The sequence below is a fragment of the Medicago sativa genome, chromosome 2 (assembly GCF_051527215.1).
Source record: "Medicago sativa cultivar Bolivia chromosome 2, Bolivia_mono, whole genome shotgun sequence".
Lineage (NCBI taxonomy): Eukaryota > Viridiplantae > Streptophyta > Magnoliopsida > Fabales > Fabaceae > Medicago > Medicago sativa.
Genome location: NC_140750.1, coordinates 30,224,135 through 30,242,900, shown reverse-complemented (window position 1 = coordinate 30,242,900; position 18,766 = coordinate 30,224,135). Strand labels below are relative to the sequence as shown.

The 18,766-nt window shown below is 38.3% G+C and overlaps 2 protein-coding genes across 2 annotated transcripts; both read right to left on the bottom strand.

Annotated features, from left to right (window-relative positions):
• Positions 1–13,660: 13,660 nt before the first annotated feature.
• On the bottom strand, positions 13,661–16,762 carry LOC146946141 (uncharacterized). The gene is made up of 4 exons (XM_085748153.1): positions 16,044–16,762; positions 15,125–15,824; positions 14,610–14,836; positions 13,661–14,318 (listed from the first exon to the last, which is right to left on the bottom strand). The coding sequence occupies exons 1-4, from the start codon at positions 16,760–16,762 to the stop codon at positions 13,661–13,663; spliced, it is 2,304 nt and encodes a 767-aa protein (XP_085604279.1).
• A 36-nt stretch (positions 16,763–16,798) lies between these two features.
• On the bottom strand, positions 16,799–17,689 carry LOC146946140 (uncharacterized). Its single transcript, XM_085748152.1, has 2 exons — positions 17,059–17,689; positions 16,799–16,965 (listed from the first exon to the last, which is right to left on the bottom strand). Exons 1-2 carry the CDS (start codon positions 17,687–17,689, stop codon positions 16,799–16,801), a joined length of 798 nt encoding a protein of 265 aa, XP_085604278.1.
• Positions 17,690–18,766: the final 1,077 nt, after the last annotated feature.

The window sequence follows — 18,766 nt, the reverse complement described above, 5'->3', positions numbered from 1 at the left end:
ACCAATTTGAAATCCATTCCTTATCCAAAGGAACATCTATGCAGGCGAAGCCGTATTCTAGAGCTGTTTTCTTGTCTTGTAGCGTGGACACAAAACAGAGTAGTGGAGAATGTGGTTGTACAGTTCGTACAAAAGTACAATGTCAACGCTTTCGTCCAAAATTGCAAGCACATGCCTTCAAACACCTTTGAAATGACCGTTGCAAAATTCCACTAATCTTTGGTTGTGTTTTCGAATCCAATAGACTGCTTTTGCAGTGATGATTCTTCAATCCTTGATTCTTTGCAAATCCAGTTGATCTTCAGCTTCTGGTGAAATGACTTCTGATGAGGCAGCTTCTGATAATGTAGCTTCTGATGATGACGTAACGCTTCAGGACTTCCAGTCTTCAGGAGCACTAGTCTTCAGGAGCGTTTTTCTTCAGGAGCGCTATTCTCACTTCAGAAGCAGCTAGACTTCAGGAGCGCTTTCCATCTTCAGGAGTAGCTATTCTCTCTTCAGGAGCAGCTAGACTCCAGGAGCGTTTTCCATCTTCAGGAGCAGCTAGACTTCAGGAGCGCTTTCCATCTTCAGGAGCGTATTGCCTTCAGAAGCGTCTAAGCTTCAATTTCATTGATTTCTTTTGCTCTTTATTTGCTCATTCAGAACCAATAAATAATGTAACTTTTTAATTATGGTTCTGTACACTTGAAAAAATATTAGCTAGTCCAATTTACAATTTTTAATACCTTGTTATCATCAAAACTCTTTAAGGTTTATTGTTAAACACATTTTGTTCCAACAATCTCCCCCTTTTTGATGATGACAAACAATAGTATTTAAAATTGATCAATTGTTGTTAATCTAATTAACAAGTTGACTTTGGAGCTCTGAGGTTTGTAAGCTCAGAGTCTGAGGTTTGTAAGCTCTAACTCCCCCTAAGTCTGATAGTCTTTAAGGTGAGGTTTGTAAGCTCCCCCTAAGTTCTATCCAGGTTAATTAAATTCATTTTTCGTACAATAATATCAGAGCTTAAAAAAATTGAAAGAATTGACTTATATATGAGAAGAATGGTTCAATTAATTTTATTTGAAATTTGATACTCCCCTTTTTGATACACCGTTTTAAGGTAAAACAAAAGTGATAGAAATTTTCAAAATTTTCAAATATTATTAATGGGGCTCAGAGCCTTTAAATACTATCACATATACTCCCCCTTTTGTCATTAGCAAAAAGAAATAAACAAAAAGAGAGATGAGAAAAACATAAGATAAAGATTCAGAGCATTTAAACCATATAACTAAAGCATATAAACCATCTTCAAACACCAAAATCAGAGCAGATACTAAAACACATATATGATATAAACAGTTAATGTTATTCAGAAGCGAAAAGGTTCAGAAGCAGATAAAATCAAAATATATCAGAAGCCTAAGAAACACAAGTAAGCTAAAGGTGTGCAACTAAGGGTTTAGCTTAATTGGGCTTTTCTAAGATCTTCTTCAGAAGGTCTTGAACTTCAGCATACTTCTGATCCGTGTCTGACTCGTATTTTTCATCCCTGATTCTGGCTTCTTTCATGTCAGCTTCTAACTTTGATATCTTTAACTTTTGCTCTAGAAGCTCTGTTTCCAGTATCTCATTCTTTTCCTTCAACACTTTGTTTTCCTGAACTAGAGCCAGGTTGGGTGCACCATTCTTTAAGAGGATCTCAGAAGGAATTATCAAGTCTAAATCCTTAGGCAATAATTCCTCAGGATTTTTACCTCTGATACTAAGTGAATTCTTCACCCAAGTACCAAGAATTTCTACATCCCCAATATTCTCTTCCACTCCATTCAACCAATCTTCCAACTTCTGCTTGGCTTGCTCTTGAGCCTCAATACACGAATCATGCAGTGCTGAGATCAGGTTGACGACCCTTTCTTTGATTCTCCTCCATTTCTTCTGATAGTCTATTGTATGACCCAAGTTATTTCTTCCTGCTATCAGTCTGAGAACTTCAGAAGCAATGTCTTTCCACACATCCTGTAATACTTGAGAGTCCAAGAAAATGGTGGGAGGTGAAGGTTGTCTAGAGGGTTTAGGTGGGGCAGTGGGTACAATTGCTAGGTCAGATGGTGATTGGCCATTTGTAGGTAAGGTGTTGCTGGTTGAGGGTTGGTCAGCAAAGTTGACAATTCTCATAGTAGAGGAGTGATCATCTTGATCATCCTCTGAATCTGTGTACATATCACACACACCAGTGTAGTGGGTGATCTTGACAGCTTGTACTGGTGAAGAAGTTATGGAAGCAGGGGTTGACTCAAGAACATTGTGTTCTGGAACAGTAGTTTCAGATACAGGTTCTGGTATAGATTCAGGTTCAGGAATGGGTTTAGTAACTGGTTGTTCAGGAACAATATGTTTAGGAATGGTCTTTTGAGGAATGGCTTGTTCAGGAACAGAAGGTTCAGGAACAATAGGTTGTTGTTGTGGGGGTGATAAAGTTGTAGGTTCTGGTTGAGGTTGTGGGGGTGAGGTGGTCTTTTCTGGTGAAGGCTTTTGTGGTTCAGGTTCATGGTGTTGGGGGCTTTCTGAAGTGACTTTTTCAGAAGCAGATGCTTCTGGAGTCATTTCAGAGGCTTTCTCTGAGTTTGTGTTAAAGCTAGATTGGGGTAGTTCACCTAGATAATGACTTTCTAGGTGATCTAAAAAAGAAGTGTCTTCAGAAGGGATAGAAGATGTAGTACAAGATGTGTGTGAGATATTTGATACTTGAGATAACTTTGATGTGTTATCAACAACTTTTTCAATAGCTTCTGACACAGTGGTAGCAGCTTCAGCTTTCTTGGTAATAAGAGGAAAATCCTTGGTCCTTCTTACTGCTTGCTTCCTTTTCTTCTTTGGTATTGCAGGTTGATCAAGAGCAATACCAATATCCAGCATCAAACTTGAGCCCATGTCTTCAATAGCTTTTTCAATTGATGGCATTCCAGAACCACCAATTTTAAGCTTATCAGAAGTGACTTTAGCCTTCTTCGTAGATTTTTCAACTTTTAGGTACTCTTCTGCAGTCATCTTCCTTTTTGACTTTCTGCCTCTGGCTCGTGGCAGAGCACCACCATACATTTCTCGGGTACATCTTCCAATCTGATTCTTTCGTTGGTTGGCTCAAAGTGCTCCTTGATGTAGTACATTTGCACATCAAGAGGATCTTTCTTACAGATGGGTGGAAAATCCCTCATAAGATCAGACCTGACATGGGATTCACTCAAATCAGTTTGAAGTTTGGTGACCTCACTGATTAGCTTCATATGCAAGAGTGTGTGAGCATTGATGAACTTCCCAGTCTTAGTGTCAATCATCTTATCAGTGAAGGCTTGAGCACTGCTTAGACTGTCCAAGACACCTCCTTGATAGAATATCTCTGATAAGAATCTTCCATAAGGAACCCAGGGTTTACCCAGCAGTTGACTCTGTTTCAGACACTCTATAAAGTACTTGAACATGTATTTTGGCACGTTCACCTTTTCCTTCTTGATGAAGTGCTGGAGAAAGACTTTCTGTGCCAAATTGAGTTTTTCACATCCACCACATGGTAGTAAGTTTTCATTCTGAATCTTCAGAAGCATCTTAGTTTCCATGCCCAATTTAGCATATTTCCTTTCCTTCTTGGAATTGTATATAACCAAATTAGCTTTTTCTTTCCAAATGCGTTCTTCAGCAGCACTTGAAAGATCAATTCCAGAGTAATATCCAGAAGCTTTTAGATCAAGTACAGCTTCTATCTGCCATTGTGTAGTTCTCACTGGAATACCATAGATGCTTGACCTGATTTCATCTTCAGTAAATGGCTCAAGTCCCATCTCTTCTCTTGTCTTCCCCTCCAGTTCTGGATAAATCAAAACCATTTGACTTTCTTCAGCTAGAGATGCCTTTTTGTCATAGAGTTTCGCTCTTACCCAGAAGTGCCTAACCAATGCTTCGTATGTTGGTCCATTCAACATCTTGAAGTATTTCAGAAGTCCTTGTTCTTCATAGTAGCTTCTGATCCAACACTTATGAAAAGCTAGTGATTCAAAATCCACAGGATTTTCTATCTGAACTTGTAGATCCCATTCTTCCAATTTCATGCTTCTTCCTCTGTAGTCATATTCAGGGACCATTCGTGTAGTAGATTCTGAAACTTCTCGTTGCGAGCTTGATGATGCCTTTGATGATTGAAGAAGAAGATGATTTTAGGGTTCTAGGGTTGAGAGAATTGCGCTTACTTCGCAAGAGGTTTGAAAGCAAAGTGTTTGTTTGTGAAGTGAGTAGTTGTTTTATCTTGGTTTTTCGGGTGTCAAACATTGATTAAGTTTGAACCTTTTTAACCTTTGATATCTCATTTTTTATTGGAAGGGAAAAATAAGAAAAAAAACCCTTGAGAATCGAGGTCCGCGAGTTGTTTTCGCTACGGGAAGGTGTTAGGCACCCATAACGACTATAGTATCCTATAGGAACCGTCTTTACTTTCTATGCGCGCGCTTTATTTTAAATGCTATTTGAAAAATGATATTTACACCTAAGAGCTTACTAAGTCAAGAATTGGAGGGAGAAGAAGGTGTTTGAATTTTGTTTTATTGGACTTGGAGAAGTTTTGACTTCTTGCCTACATACGCTTTTAAGGGATCAAACTCCATGTAGTTCTCTTCCAAAAAGTGTTTTTGTTTTTGTTGGTTGATTTTAAGTTTGAAAAATGGACTTTTGAAGAATAAGAGAGAGAGGCCTCAAGGGCATAAGATTTGGAAAAAATGTGAGGTGGAATTAGTTATTTTGCAAAAGAAGTCTAGGTATGATTAAAATTCATTAAGGTTTTTGTTTAAGAAAATAAAGGGAAAATTCAATGGGATTTTGATCCCAAAGGTTTCTTTGGAAAAATATTTGAGTGAAGTTGTTCATGTTTTTTTGAAAGGAGAATTTTTCTAAGTATCGTGATTCCTAAGCATACATCTAAAGCATACATTCCCTAAACATTCATCTAAAGTATCCATGTGATGTGTGTGCATGTGTCGGTGCTCGTGTCGGTGTACATCATAAGAGTCCATTGTCCTTTACATATACCCTAGTTTACATTCTATGATCTTGCAAGAATTTAAAAGCATGAAGAAGATTACAAAATCCCTAAGCTTTTACATGCTAAGTCTTAGCAAAATTTAAAGTGCAAGGAATAAGAGCTAAGAGTATAAGATGGAGAATGGGATGCTTGTAGGATGTATGATACATGAGATGAAAATGTTAGTAGCATAAGGTATCAAAGTGAGACATAGGCAAAAAAAATGCATAGCAAGGTGACAAAATTAACCACAAAATAAAGCATCAAAACTTAACAAAAAGAAGCAAAATACATCTAAGAATGTATCACGAAACAAAGCAAATTCATGCCCCCTAATTCTCACATCATAGCAACTTTTCAAAGGTTTTGTTTCAATCATAATCATGAGAATTAGGAGAGAGTATCAAGCCAAGAATTATAACACATTCATAGACATATTTTGCACTTTATTTTCACAAACAATATCCACATAACTTGCAACACAAGAAATTAACAAATTGCATTCACAAACAGTAAAAAAGGGCACAAATCAGAGGCAAACATATCACAAGATTACACAACTAGTACAAGTATCAATTTGACAAAATATCATATCAAAACATAGCAAAAATTCACAAGAAAGACAAACAAATCACAAGTGATATCAAGTATATTTTTTATCAATTTTTAATATGTAAAACATTCACAAAAATATCAAGAAACACATTAAAAACATATAGGAATTTTTCTAGGATTTTTATCAAAGTTTTTTAGGCTAGCAGTGGTGTAAACAACAACTTACAGTGTCCAAATAGCAAGAAAAAAGAACAAAACGAAAATTTGCAGGAAGACTAGGCCCAAGCCCAAGGGGAAACAGATTCTGGATCATCCAAACGCTTCAGGAGCGTTGGATTGATCCAGATCAAACTTAACCTAGATCTAAAGGCTGAGAACAAAGAAGAGGCGAACCAAGGTTGAACCAGTCCGGTTCAGGGGTCTATATAATAGCCTTGAGACCGGTTCAATTCATTTTCCAACTTTCTTTCTCTCTCTAAGTCTTCTCCCTCTCTCTCTAACACCATCGTTGCTCTCTTCTTCTCACCGGTTTCTGGAAGAAACTGGTCGAAGAAGATGAAGACCGGCCGTAGTCTTCATGATTCCACCAGAATCTTCATCATACCCGCTGTGACTTCCAGATTCCGGCGAGGTCCAACTCTCACCGTTTCACACAAAACAAAACCCTAACCTAACCTACTTTTCATGCTGATTTCAAATATGAGTCCAGATTTTGCATATAAATGATGAATCTTAGTAGATCTACATATTAAAGCTTCGATTTTAACGTTTTTCAAAGTTTTTCGAGGAAAAAGACTTCAAATCCACAGATCTATTTCGATTCATCGTTTGATCTTTCATATAAGTCTTCGATGAAGTTGTAAAGCGAGAACGAAAAGGTTTTGTGAGTTTTACCTGAGTTTAACCGGTGGTTTGAGCGTGACGATGAAGAAAGACCTTGCGAATCTTCTCTGAGCCTCTGGTAAGTGTTGAACCGAAAATAAATCGGTGATCTCTCTTCTTCTTCTTCTTCACCGGTTCAATTCCTCTTTGATTCTTCTTCTTCTCTTCCTCAAACTTCTTCTTGTGATCGTTTTATACTTGAATTGCAAGAAGAGAGAAAACAAAACAGTTCGATGATGAGGATTTTCATAGAAAAATCACTGAGAACTTAGTGCGAATTCAACTGAATTTGATTAGGGTTTGTCGAATTAAAACAATTTTGATTTCGATTTTCTGGAGACTGGTGTTGATTTTGTGTAATAGATGATGAATTTGGTAGAGAATTGAGTTGGTTAGGGTTTGGTGATGATGAATATTGATGAAGTTCTTGATGAACTTCAACAATGTTCTTTGATTCTGTTGAATTTCGATCTAACTGCCAAGAGAGAGAAAATCTCTTTCTGTTTCTGTGATTTGATGAGTTGGCGAGTTGTGAATGGAATTGTTGCTGTGCAATTGGTGATGTGGCCCTTATATAGGTGACATGTGGACCTGAGACCCAATGAATTGTTGACACCTGTGTTTGGACTTGAGAAATTCGGCCTTGGACTAAATTTAGGACATAGGGTCCTTTCTGCAATTTTGAAGATTAGAAGGACCAATCTGCAATTTTAAAAAAAAAGACTAGAAACAAGGACTTGAAACTTAGAGGACTGTTCTGCAATTTTTTTAAAAAAGGACTAAAAACGAATTTAAAACCAAAAAGACCTAAATGCAAAAAATAAGGACTTAAATGCAATTTTTAAAAGTTTGGAGGACTAAAATGCAAATTAAAAATAAAATTGGGTAAAAATGTAATAACGTAAAGTGAAACAAATAAAAAACACAAAATGGACTAAAATGAACCAACTACATAAATGAGGTACTTCAAAGTAACCTCTCTCTGTCAAAATTTCATGTGAAAAGACCAAAATGCCCCTAGGGACTAAACTGACTCAAATATCTCAGATGCAATTTTGAAATGGATTTTGGCATGGAATTAAAGCAAGGATTTATACAAACCAATTGAAAAGACTCAGAGACAATTTTCAAAGATTAAAAGAGATTTTTAACATAGGAAATGACTAAAATGCCCCTTTTCATGATTTTTGCAAATAATATTGAAATAAGATGTAGAGAAATATGCAATCGATCAGAGACAATTTCAAATGAATTGATATGCAAGAAAAACATTTGGATGGTTTTAAATGCTAGACAACATAGACAAATACACAGTTGAAAAGATTTTTGAGGCAAAATTGGAAGATAAAGCAGGGTAAAATATCAGTGTAAAATAATAGCAAATTGACAATCTCCCAAGGGTCAAAGACACTCATCAGAGATGAAAAAATATTTTGAGCAGGTATTTTTAGGTCCAAAATTAGGGTATAACAGTAGTGTGTGAATTGACAAAGTGTTAAAAGTAAAACGATTGCAATTCAAAAGAGACAAACAAACATAACATTAATGACAAAATTGGGGGCGCGTGAAAAGTACTTTCAAAGCTATTAAATCATCATTGCCCTTTTAAGTTATACACCAATACATACAGACCACGTCAGAAGTTCTCAGAGTAACTACCAAGTTAGTGGGCCAGAAGTTACCACAAAAAGTAACTCCCAACGTTTCCACTAACTCTACTATTCAGAAGCACAAAATCCAACTTCTGGACTTCAGATGCTGACGTCATCATCAGAAGCGAGTTTTCCTCAGAAACTCAATAAAGAGCTTCTGATGGACTACTGCTTCTGAACTAACTTCAGAACCTAAAATCCTATTCAGGAGCAAGCAAACATTTAATCAGACACAAAGTGCATGTTCAAATTTTTCTTTATAAAATCAAAGCTTTTAACAGTTAAAGGCTTAGTAAATATATCAGCCCATTGATTTTCAGTATCAATGAATTGTATATCTAAAATTCCTTTTTGAACATAGTCTCTGATAAAATGGTGTTTGATTTCTATGTGCTTAGCTCTTGAATGCAAAATTGGATTTTTAGACAAACAAATAGCAGCAGTATTATCAAAATAAATGGGAATACTGTTAGCAATTATCTGATAGTCTTCCAACTGATGTTTCATCCAAAGTAGTTGTGTACAACAACTTGCAGCTGAAATGTATTCTGCTTCTGCTGTAGACATAGCAATAGTTGTTTGTCTTTTGCTAGCCCAGGATATAAGATTATCACCCAGAAATTGGCAATTGCCACTGGTTGACTTTCTGTCAATCCTATCACCAGCATAATCAGCAACACAGAATCCAATTAGCTTATAATCTAAGGATTTCCTATAAAGGAGTCCAAGATTAATTGTTCCTTTCAAATACCTGAAGATTCTCTTGACAGCAGTCATATGAGATTCTCTAGGATCTGATTGGAATCTTGCACACAAGCATACGCTGAACAAAATATCTGGCCTAGATGCAGTGAGGTATAACAAAGAACCAATCATACCTCTGTACAGCTTCTGATCTACTTTAGCTCCTTCATCTTCTTTGCTTAAGGTACACGTAGGGTGCACTGGAGTGTTCATCACTTTACAATCTTCAAGCTTGAACTTCTTCAGAAGCTCCTTTGTATACTTTGTTTGATGAACATAGACTCCATCTTTGCATTGGCTAATTTGAATGCCCAGGAAGAACTTCAGCTCTCCCATCATGCTCATTTCAAATTCATCCTGCATTAACTTAGAGAATTCCTTGCAAAGAGATGCATTAGTAGAACCAAATATTATATCATCAACATATATTTGCACAACAAGAATATCTTTCCCAAGGGTCCTTCTGAAGAGTGTTGTATCAACCTTTCCTCTTTTAAAATCATTTTTGATTAAGAAATTACTTAGCCTATCATACCAAGCTCTGGGAGCTTGTTTCAAGCCATATAGTGATTTCTTTAGTTTAAAAACATGGTCAAGATATTTGATATCCTCAAATCCAAGAGGTTGCTTAACATACACTTCTTCTTCAATGACACCATTAAGAAAAGCACTCTTGACATCCATCTGATATAATATTATGCCATGATTAACTGCATAAGACAGAAGTAACCTGATTGCTTCCAATCTTGCAACTGGAGCAAATGTTTCAGTGTAATCAATGCCTTCTTGTTGACTATACCCTTGTGCAACAAGTTTGGCTTTGTTTCTTGTTACTTCTCCTTGCTCATTCAGCTTGTTTCTGAATACCCATTTTGTTCCAATAATGTTCTTGTGCTGAGGTTTGGGTACCAGATCCCACACATCATTTCTTTGAAATTGATTCAGCTCTTCTTGCATAGCTAAGATCCATCCATCATCTGAAAGTGCTTCATCAACTGTTGTAGGTTCAATCATTGAGATCAGTCCAATCATTGATTCTTCTTGTCTGAAGTATGATCTTGTTCTTCTTGGACTATCTTTGTTTATGATTAATTCCTCAGGGTGTGAAGACTTGTGCTTGAAGGTATTTCTGGGAGGATCTGCTTGATGTGAGCCATCTTGTGCTTCATCAGAAGCAGCTTCATCTTGCGCTTCTGATGTGGGTTCAGCTTCTGGACTATCTTCAGATTTAGCTATCTGATCAGGTTCTGGAGTAACTTCAGGAACCTGTATCTCTGCAGAACTTTCACCTTGCTTTGAAGTTTTATCTTCAAGCTCTTTGTCATCAAATTTAACGTGCATAGATTCTTCAACACAGAGTGTCTCTAAATTATACACTCTGTATGCCTTTGACCTTTCAGAGTAACCTAAGAAGATTCCTCTTTGGGCCTTGGCATCAAATTTCTTTAGGTAGAGCTTGTTATTTAGAATGTAACATGTACATCTAAATTGATGAAAGTAAGAGATATTGGGTTTCCTTCCTTTAAAGAGTTCATATGTTGTTTTCTGCAAAATAGGTCTGATATAGATCCTGTTCTGGACATAACATGCTGTATTCACTGCTTCTGCCCAAAAATGTTTTGGTAAATTCTTTTCATGGATCATGGTTCTGGCCATTTCTTGTAAAGTTCTATTCTTTCTCTCTACAACCCCATTTTGTTGTGGAGTTCTAGGAGAAGAGAATTCATGGAAAATTCCATGTTTTTCACAAAAAGCTTCAAATGGCTCATTTTCAAACTCTCCACCATGATCACTTCTGACTCTCCACCAAAAAGCTTGAATTTGAGTGCAGAAACTACTGAATACATCACAAGCAACATCTTTACTCTTTATGAATTTCACCCAAGTCCATCTGCTATAATCATCAACAATGACTAATCCATATTTACTTCCATATAAGGATGCAGTACTAACTGGTCCAAATAAATCAATATGGAGTAGTTCTAAGGGTCTGGAGGTTGAAACAATGTCTTTGGTTTTAAAAGATGATTTCACAATTTTCCCTCTCTGACATGCACCACAGAGTGCATCTGAATGATAGTCAATGTCTGGTAGCCCTTTGATAAGTTGTAACTTACTAAGCTTAGAGATTAGTCTCCAGTTAGCATGTCCCAACCTTCTGTGCCACATCCATTTCTTATCATTCACTGATAGAAGGCAACTCACCTTCTGATCAGCCAGTTCAGAAAAATTGATTTTGTAGACATTATCAACTCTATTTCCCTTGAACACAATGGATTTGTCTTCCTTGTTGATTACAATACAGTTGGTTTTCTCAAATAGCACATCATAACCATTATCACAAAATTGACTAATGCTCAAAAGGTTATGTTCAAGACCATCTACCAATCATACATTATTAATTGAGGTAGAGGAATTACCAATAGTTCCTGTACCTATGATCTTGCCAGTTTGGTTGCCTCCAAATTTCACACTTCCTCCTTCCTTCATTGTTAGGCTGAGGAAGCTGGACTTTTTTCCTGTCATGTGTCTTGAGCAACCGCTGTCTAGGTACCATGATTTTTGCTTTGGTGTTGCTCTTAGACATACCTGCATCATTGACATTTTCAGATTTAGGTACCCATTGTCCTATGGGTCCTGAAAGGTTAGTACTTGACGTATTACTCTTCACTTCCTGTACCTTGTGATGTGAGCTGGATTGCTTCTGATTAACCATCACCTTAGGTTTTGGTACTTCAGAAGCAGTAACTATCTTCTTCTGAAACTTAGACTTCAGAACCTCAGATTTTGGTTTCACCAGACTTTGAGGAACAGGTTCTGATCTTTTCAGGATCCTGATCTTTGAAGTCTTGGATTCAGATTTGATCATAGCCTTTGGCTTAGAGTTCTTTGGCTTTGAAGTAATCTTAGCCTTAGAGCCAGAAGCTTCAGGTTCTGATTGAACAACAGTTTCCAACTCAACACCTTCAGGTACAAAGAAGGTTTTCAGACCTTCCTTGATGCATTCACAACAAGATTTAAGATTGGTTTTCTCAAGTTTAACTTCAAGAAAACCAATTCCTCTGCCATTGTTCTTGTAAATGCTATAAATCATAGAAGCCACTCTGCTTCTGTCAATGCCAGATATGATAAAATCTTCAAGAGCAATTTCATGGTTGCTTAAAGGTTTTTCATTACACTTTTCTTGTAGCTTCTGACATAAGAACCTGAGCTGATCTTCATAAGTTTTACACATGAAGTCAAAGCCCCTAAGTCCTTGTTCAGAAGCTTTCAGATCCAATAGAGTTGATTTTTGCTGTTTTACCAAATCAGCATATTTTTCTTTTAAATCCTTCAACTCATTGGTTCTTACTTCAAAATGTGTAAGAAGTTCTTTAAGTGACTCAACAAGTTCATCTCTGGGAATCTTAGAATATACCTCATTTTCATCTTCAGAATCTGATTCTGATCCAGCTTCTGAAGTTGCTGTGGCAACTAACCCAACTGCTACCTTTGCATCTTCATCAGCTTCCTCTTTATCAGATCCAGATTCACTTCCCAAATCATCTCAGGTTGCCATTAAACTCTGCTTGATCTGCTTCTTGAATTTACTTGGTTTGAACGTTGACTTTTTTGACTTGTCCTTTGACTTCTCCTTCTGAAGATCAGGGCATTCAACAATAAAGTGTCCAGGCTTCTTACAGTTGAAGCATCCCTTCTGATCTTCTTTCCTTGAGCTTCTGGAGTTACTCCTTCTTGCTAGAAACTTTCTGTTCTTCTTGGCCAGATACTGAAGTCTGTTGGAGAGCATGGCCATTTCAGCAGCATCTGGTTCAGAATCTGAACTTGATTGTTCTTCCTCTTCAGATTCAACCACTTTGAGAGCTTTTGATGACTTGCCTTCGGATGGAAGAGCTATTGATTTATTCTTCTTAGTAGACTCGTGTTCATTAAGACTTAACTCATGAACTTTGAGAGAACTAACAAGATCTTCGACACTTAAAGTGTTTAAATCTTTAGCTTCCTCAATGGCAGTCACCTTTGGTCTCCATCGTGCAGGCAAGCTTCTGAGTATCTTGCTCACAATCAGTGAACTTCTTGCTCAAATAGTAAATTGCATGTTCTTTCTTACCGGTTTCATCTTGCTGACCAAGTACATAGCCCATAGAATCTTCCAACACAGTCAGATACATGATCAAAGGTCTTTCATCTACTGGAGGTATAAGAATTGGAGGTTCTAACAAATACTCCTTGATACTACAAAGGCTTTTTGGCACTCATCGGTCCATACGATCCCTTGATCCTTGCGAAACAGCTTGAATATCGGCCCACATGTAGCAGTCATATGAGAGATGAATCGGGATATGTAGTTCAGCCTACCAAGGAATCCTCTGACTTGTTTCTCTGTTTTTGGAGCAGGCATTTCTCTGATAGCTTTGACTATGTCGGGATCTACTTCAATACCCTTCTGACTAACAATAAAACCCAGGAGTTTCCCGGATCTGACGCCGAAGGTACACTTATTGGGATTCAAACGGAGCTTGTACTTTCTCAACCGCTGAAACATCTTCAACAAATACTCAACATGCTATTCTTCAGTGCCTGACTTGACAATCATATCATCCACATAGACCTCGATTTCTTTGTGTATCATATCATGGAATATCTTGGTCATGCCCCTCTGGTAAGTGGCACCAACATTTATCAACCCGAACGGCATCACCACATAGCAGAAAGCACCCCATGGTGTGATGAAAGATGTCTTCTCTCTATCTTCAGGAGCCATCTTGATCTAGTTATACCCGGAGAAACCATCCATAAAGGAGAACACTTTGCATTTAGCAGTATTATCAACCAATACATCGATGTGAGGTAAAGGGAAATCATCCTTTGGACTAGCTTTATTCAAATCTCGGTAGTCAACACACATTCTGACCTTACCATCTTTCTTTGGAAGAGGTACTATGTTGGCTAACCATTGAGGGTATTCAGATGTGATTAAGAAACCGGCATCAATCTGCTTTCGCACTTCTTCCTTGATCTTGAGGGCCATATCGGGATGAGATCTCCTCAACTTCTGCTTAACAGGCGGGCACTCGGGCTTTAAAGGCAGACGATGTTCCACAACTTTGGCATCTAACCCTGGCATATCCTTGTATGACCATGCGAAAATGTCAGCATACTCTCTGAGAAGCTTAATAATTCTTTCCTTAACAGTGGCATCCAACAATGCCCCAATCTTGATCTCTTTCTTGTTTTCCTTTGTACCCAGGTTGACAATTTCTATCTCTTCCTGATGAGGTTGAATAGCTTTTCTTTCTCGTTCTAACATCCATCTGATCTCATCAGGAATCTCCTCATCTCCTTCTACCATTGCCTCATAAACAGGAACCTCAAAGTTGGGAGGAAGCATCGGGTTACCGTGTTCAACGGGCTCATTTGTGTTCAGTCTGCATATGATTTATGATTGATTTTGAGTGAGTAAATACAGACTTTTGAGTTTGATTTTTAAAAAGAAAAAGAGAACAAATATTTTTTGGTGTTATGTATTACCATTTTTTCCAGAAAAAAGCACTAAAATGAAATAAAGTAAAGGTCGTGACAGAAACGACGATTTTCATTCATAACAAAAATACTTGAAACAAAACAAAGCCCTACAAAGTGTCACTTTCGTTTGGGGCAGGACGAAATGATTTTTCTTAAAGAAAAACAAAAACAAAGACAAACATATTACTTAGAACGAGTTGCAGCAGGCTCCTCCAGGTGTCACAAAGACAGGTGCCACTTCCTCAGATTGATCCTCAATGATTGCATTAGTCTCTGGCGGATCATGAATGAAACCAGCATTGCGAAAAGTACCTCCAGCAGGATTGAATGCCCCAGGCTTGCTATCTGGAAAACCAATTCCCTCTTTGCGCTTGTTCTCCGACAGCTTCACTAGCTGACCCCAGCCTTCCGTTTTCCCTTCCTAAATTACCCTTTGAGCATCTCTCAAAGAAGCCATACTAGTCTCAACTTTCCCCGCACTTCCTTCAGCAGAGAGACCTTGTAACGATGACCCGTCCGAACTATTACCACCAATGTAAGAGAAAGCAGACAAGTTACTGACCAACAGAGCTGGCTCACCATTTACAGTTATCAGTTTTCCATGACTTACGAATTTCAGCTTCTAATGGAGAGTGGACGTCACTGCCCCAGTATCATGGATCCAAGGCCGGCCAAGTAGGCAACTAAAAGAGGCCTGAATCTCCATAACCTGGAAGGTAACCTTGAATTCATGTGGGCTAACTGAGATGGGCAACTCTACTTCTCCACACACTGACCTTCTAGTTCCATCGAATGCTCTCACCGTCACTGTGTTGGGCTGCAAGAGAGCTTTCGAATATGAAAGCTGGTTTAGAGTAGACTTCAGCATCACATTTAGAGCGGACCCAGTATCTATCAAGACATTAGATAGAGAGTCTGATTTGTAAAGGACTGAGATAAGTAATGCTAGGTTGTGATTCCTTCCTTCCGCTGGGAGGTCTTCATCACTGAAACTCAAATTATTGCATGCAGTCACGTTCCCTACAATACTTTCAAACTGTCCCAAGGTTACATCGTGTTCCACATAAGCCTGATCTAGCACCTTCATCAAAGCATCTCTATGGACATCAGAGCTGGATAAAAGAGACATTATAGAGATTTTGGCAGGAGTTTGTAGCAACTGATCAACTACTTTGTACTCGCTCCTCTTGATTAACTTCAGGATCTCATCACTATCCTCATAGACAATCTCGTTGGGCTGTCTGATAGCTTTACCCTTATCTGGATTTCGCTCTTTCACCGGTTCTTCGGCTGGAGCACTACCTTCTTTCTGAACAACAACAGGGAGCACCCGCCCACTTCTCAAAATCTTGCTACTTTCCGCAATATTGTCCACAAGGACTGGCGAATCAAGAGGTACCTTTTCCCATCTTCCAGAATTGTATATTCGTAATTATATGGCACAACTTTTTGAGATGAATAAGGCAATTGTTCTGGCGGGCAGATGACCAGAGGGGTGCCGGCTGATCTTGCCTGGTTGACTGTTATCACCAGTGGTTCCCTGGTTCTGAACACCGGAGTAACAAGACAAACATTCTTATCTTTCTCTTTTCTGGTGACAACAAGCTCTTTCCTGTCTAGCTAGTAACCCTTGCACATCATTCTGGACTTGCTTGCAACCACGAGGGTCTACTGAACATATCCCACAAGCCTCATGATCATGGCTAAAGAGAGTTGCCTTGCACATTTTCACATGTATCGGAACCAGAGGAGTTTTGATATCACATGCAGAGAGAACATAGTTGTCTTCTTGAATCATGTTAATGGCCGGCCCATGAGGTGGCAGAGGGTTATTTGGAACAACAGGGTCAGGGTTTGTGAAGGTTAACTCTTTACTTTGGATTAACTTCTGGACCTTTTTTTTAAGGGCGAGACAATGTTCAACGTCATGCCCCGGTGCCCCTTGATGGAACTCACAGGTGCGGTCAGCACGGTACAGAGCAGGTAAAGGGTTTTGCATGCGGGGCTGAGGCCTGGTCTGTACCAGATTTCTTGCAAGGAGAGAAGGCAACAAATCCTTATATGACATGGGTATAGGAGGGAACTGATTTCTAGGAGGGCGTGGCTGTTGTTGAGCTTGAGGACGATGCTGTTGTTGAGATGGTGGAGGATAATATGGTTGTTGGTAGAATGGTTGAGGATTGTATGGTTCATAAGGTTGTTGGTACAATGGTGGATAATATGGTGGAGGCGCCTGAAGCCTTTGGGTTTGATAATTTGAGTTTCGCGGAGTTGGCATTTGGGGTGCGACATTGGCAACATAAGGGTAATTTGGGTATATGGGTTGAGATCCGCCATGGGCCACCATGCCGACCTCTTGAGTATTCTTTCTTGGATATCCATTTCAAGACCTCCTATTGCCATTAGACGATCCACTTGATGAGCCACCCGATGAACCGCTCGATGAGCCACTATCCTTAGACATATGTCCCTTCCGGGCCCATTCTTCAATTCGTACCCCCATATCCACTATGTCAGTGAACTTTTGTGAAGCACAAGCAAGCATCTTCTCTGAGTAAAAAGGGCTCAAAGTTTCAAAGAATAATTCAGATATTTCCCTTTAATCCAGCGAGGGGCGGATCTGAGCTGACTTCTGGATAAAACGCTGAGCATATTCCTTGAAAGATTCCTTATCCCCTTGAGTCATAGATTGCACCTCTTTCTGATTAGGCGCCAGATAGGAGTTATACTTGTAATGCTGCAGCTCTTTCTGATTAGGCGCCAGATAGGAGTTATACTTGTAATGCTGGCGAAAAGCGTTGGCCAATTCCTCGAAAGTAGTAATACCCTTCAAATTCATGTACCATGTGTGTGCGGGTCCAGCCAGGCTGTCTTGGAAACAGTAAATAAGCAGAGGTTCATCTTTCCTATGAGCTGTCATCTTCCTTACATACATGGTTAAGTGCATTTGAGGGCCGGTTTCTCCTGTATACTTCTCAAACACTGGCGTCTTGAACTTAGGCGGTATCACCACATCTGGAACCAAGCAGAGATCATGCACACTCTGACTGAACACCTCTTTACCCCGGATATTCCTCAATTCTTTCTGCACCACATTAACCTTCTCTTCCAAGTTACCCACTCGATCATCTCCCAATACACTACCAGAGTGATAGATCTGTTCTTCCTCTTGCTGGGTCGCATGGACAGTAGGCCCCGCCTGAGTCATAATAGCCTGTGGAATCGGTTGACTAGTTTGAAAGAAAGGTGTTGACTGTCTGTAAGGAAACGACATCTCATTAGCTACAGGACGGTGTTATACCCTAATTTTGGACCTAAAAATACTTTTTCAATTCTTCTTTTCTTGCATTATAAGTCATTTGATATATCTCTGATCAGTTACATCTTTCTCTGCATTTTATTTCAATATTACTTGCAAAATTCACATAAAAGGGTATTTTAGTCATTTCCTGCATTCAACTCATTTTAATCCTTGAAAATTGTTTAAGTCTTTTAAATTGGTTTGTATAAGTCCTTGTTTCAATCTCATGTCAAAATTCATTTCAAAAAATATCAGTTGAGTCATTTTCTAGTTAGTTTAGCCCCTAGGGGCATTTTAGTCATTTCCCATGATAAAATCTCTTTCAATCTTTAAAAATTTGTTTGAGTCCTTTCAAATATTTTGAATAAGTCTTCATTTCAATTTTATGTCAAAATCCATTTTAAAAATTGCGTTTGAAGTCATTTTGAGTCAGTTTTGCCCCTAGGGACATTTTAGTCTTTTCATGTGTTAAAACCCTGTTTAAATTCAAAAAAATTGTCTCTGAGTCTTTTAATTCGCTTGTATGAACTCTTGCTTTAATCCCTTGTTAAAAAATCATTTTAAAATTACATTTGAGTCATTTCGAGTCATTTTAGTCCCTAGGGGCGTTTTGGTCATTTCACATAATATTTCTGATTCATTTTAATCTGCTTTGTGTTTTTAATCGTCTCGCTTTACGTTAATTTTCAATTTACTTTTTCAATTCAATTTTAGTTTTAATTTTCATTTTGGTCCTCGTACTTTTGTTATTTACATTTTAATCATTTTTAAGTGTGTTAAGTCCAATTGCCACGTGTCCAAATGCTATTAGTCCACAAAAGTTTGTTAGAGTCCAAGTGCCACATGTCTCTATCCTATTGGTCCAAGGCCAATGAGCTAGCCTATAAATTGGTCAAAGAGTCAATTAATCATTCATTCAATGATTTTTCACAAAAATTCATAAAAAACCACAAAACCATTTTTTCCTCTTTCCCTCTTTCTCTTTCACGTAACCAATCTTCTCCACCTTCAACCACCCTAACAAACTTCTCCAACCACCTCCATCACCAC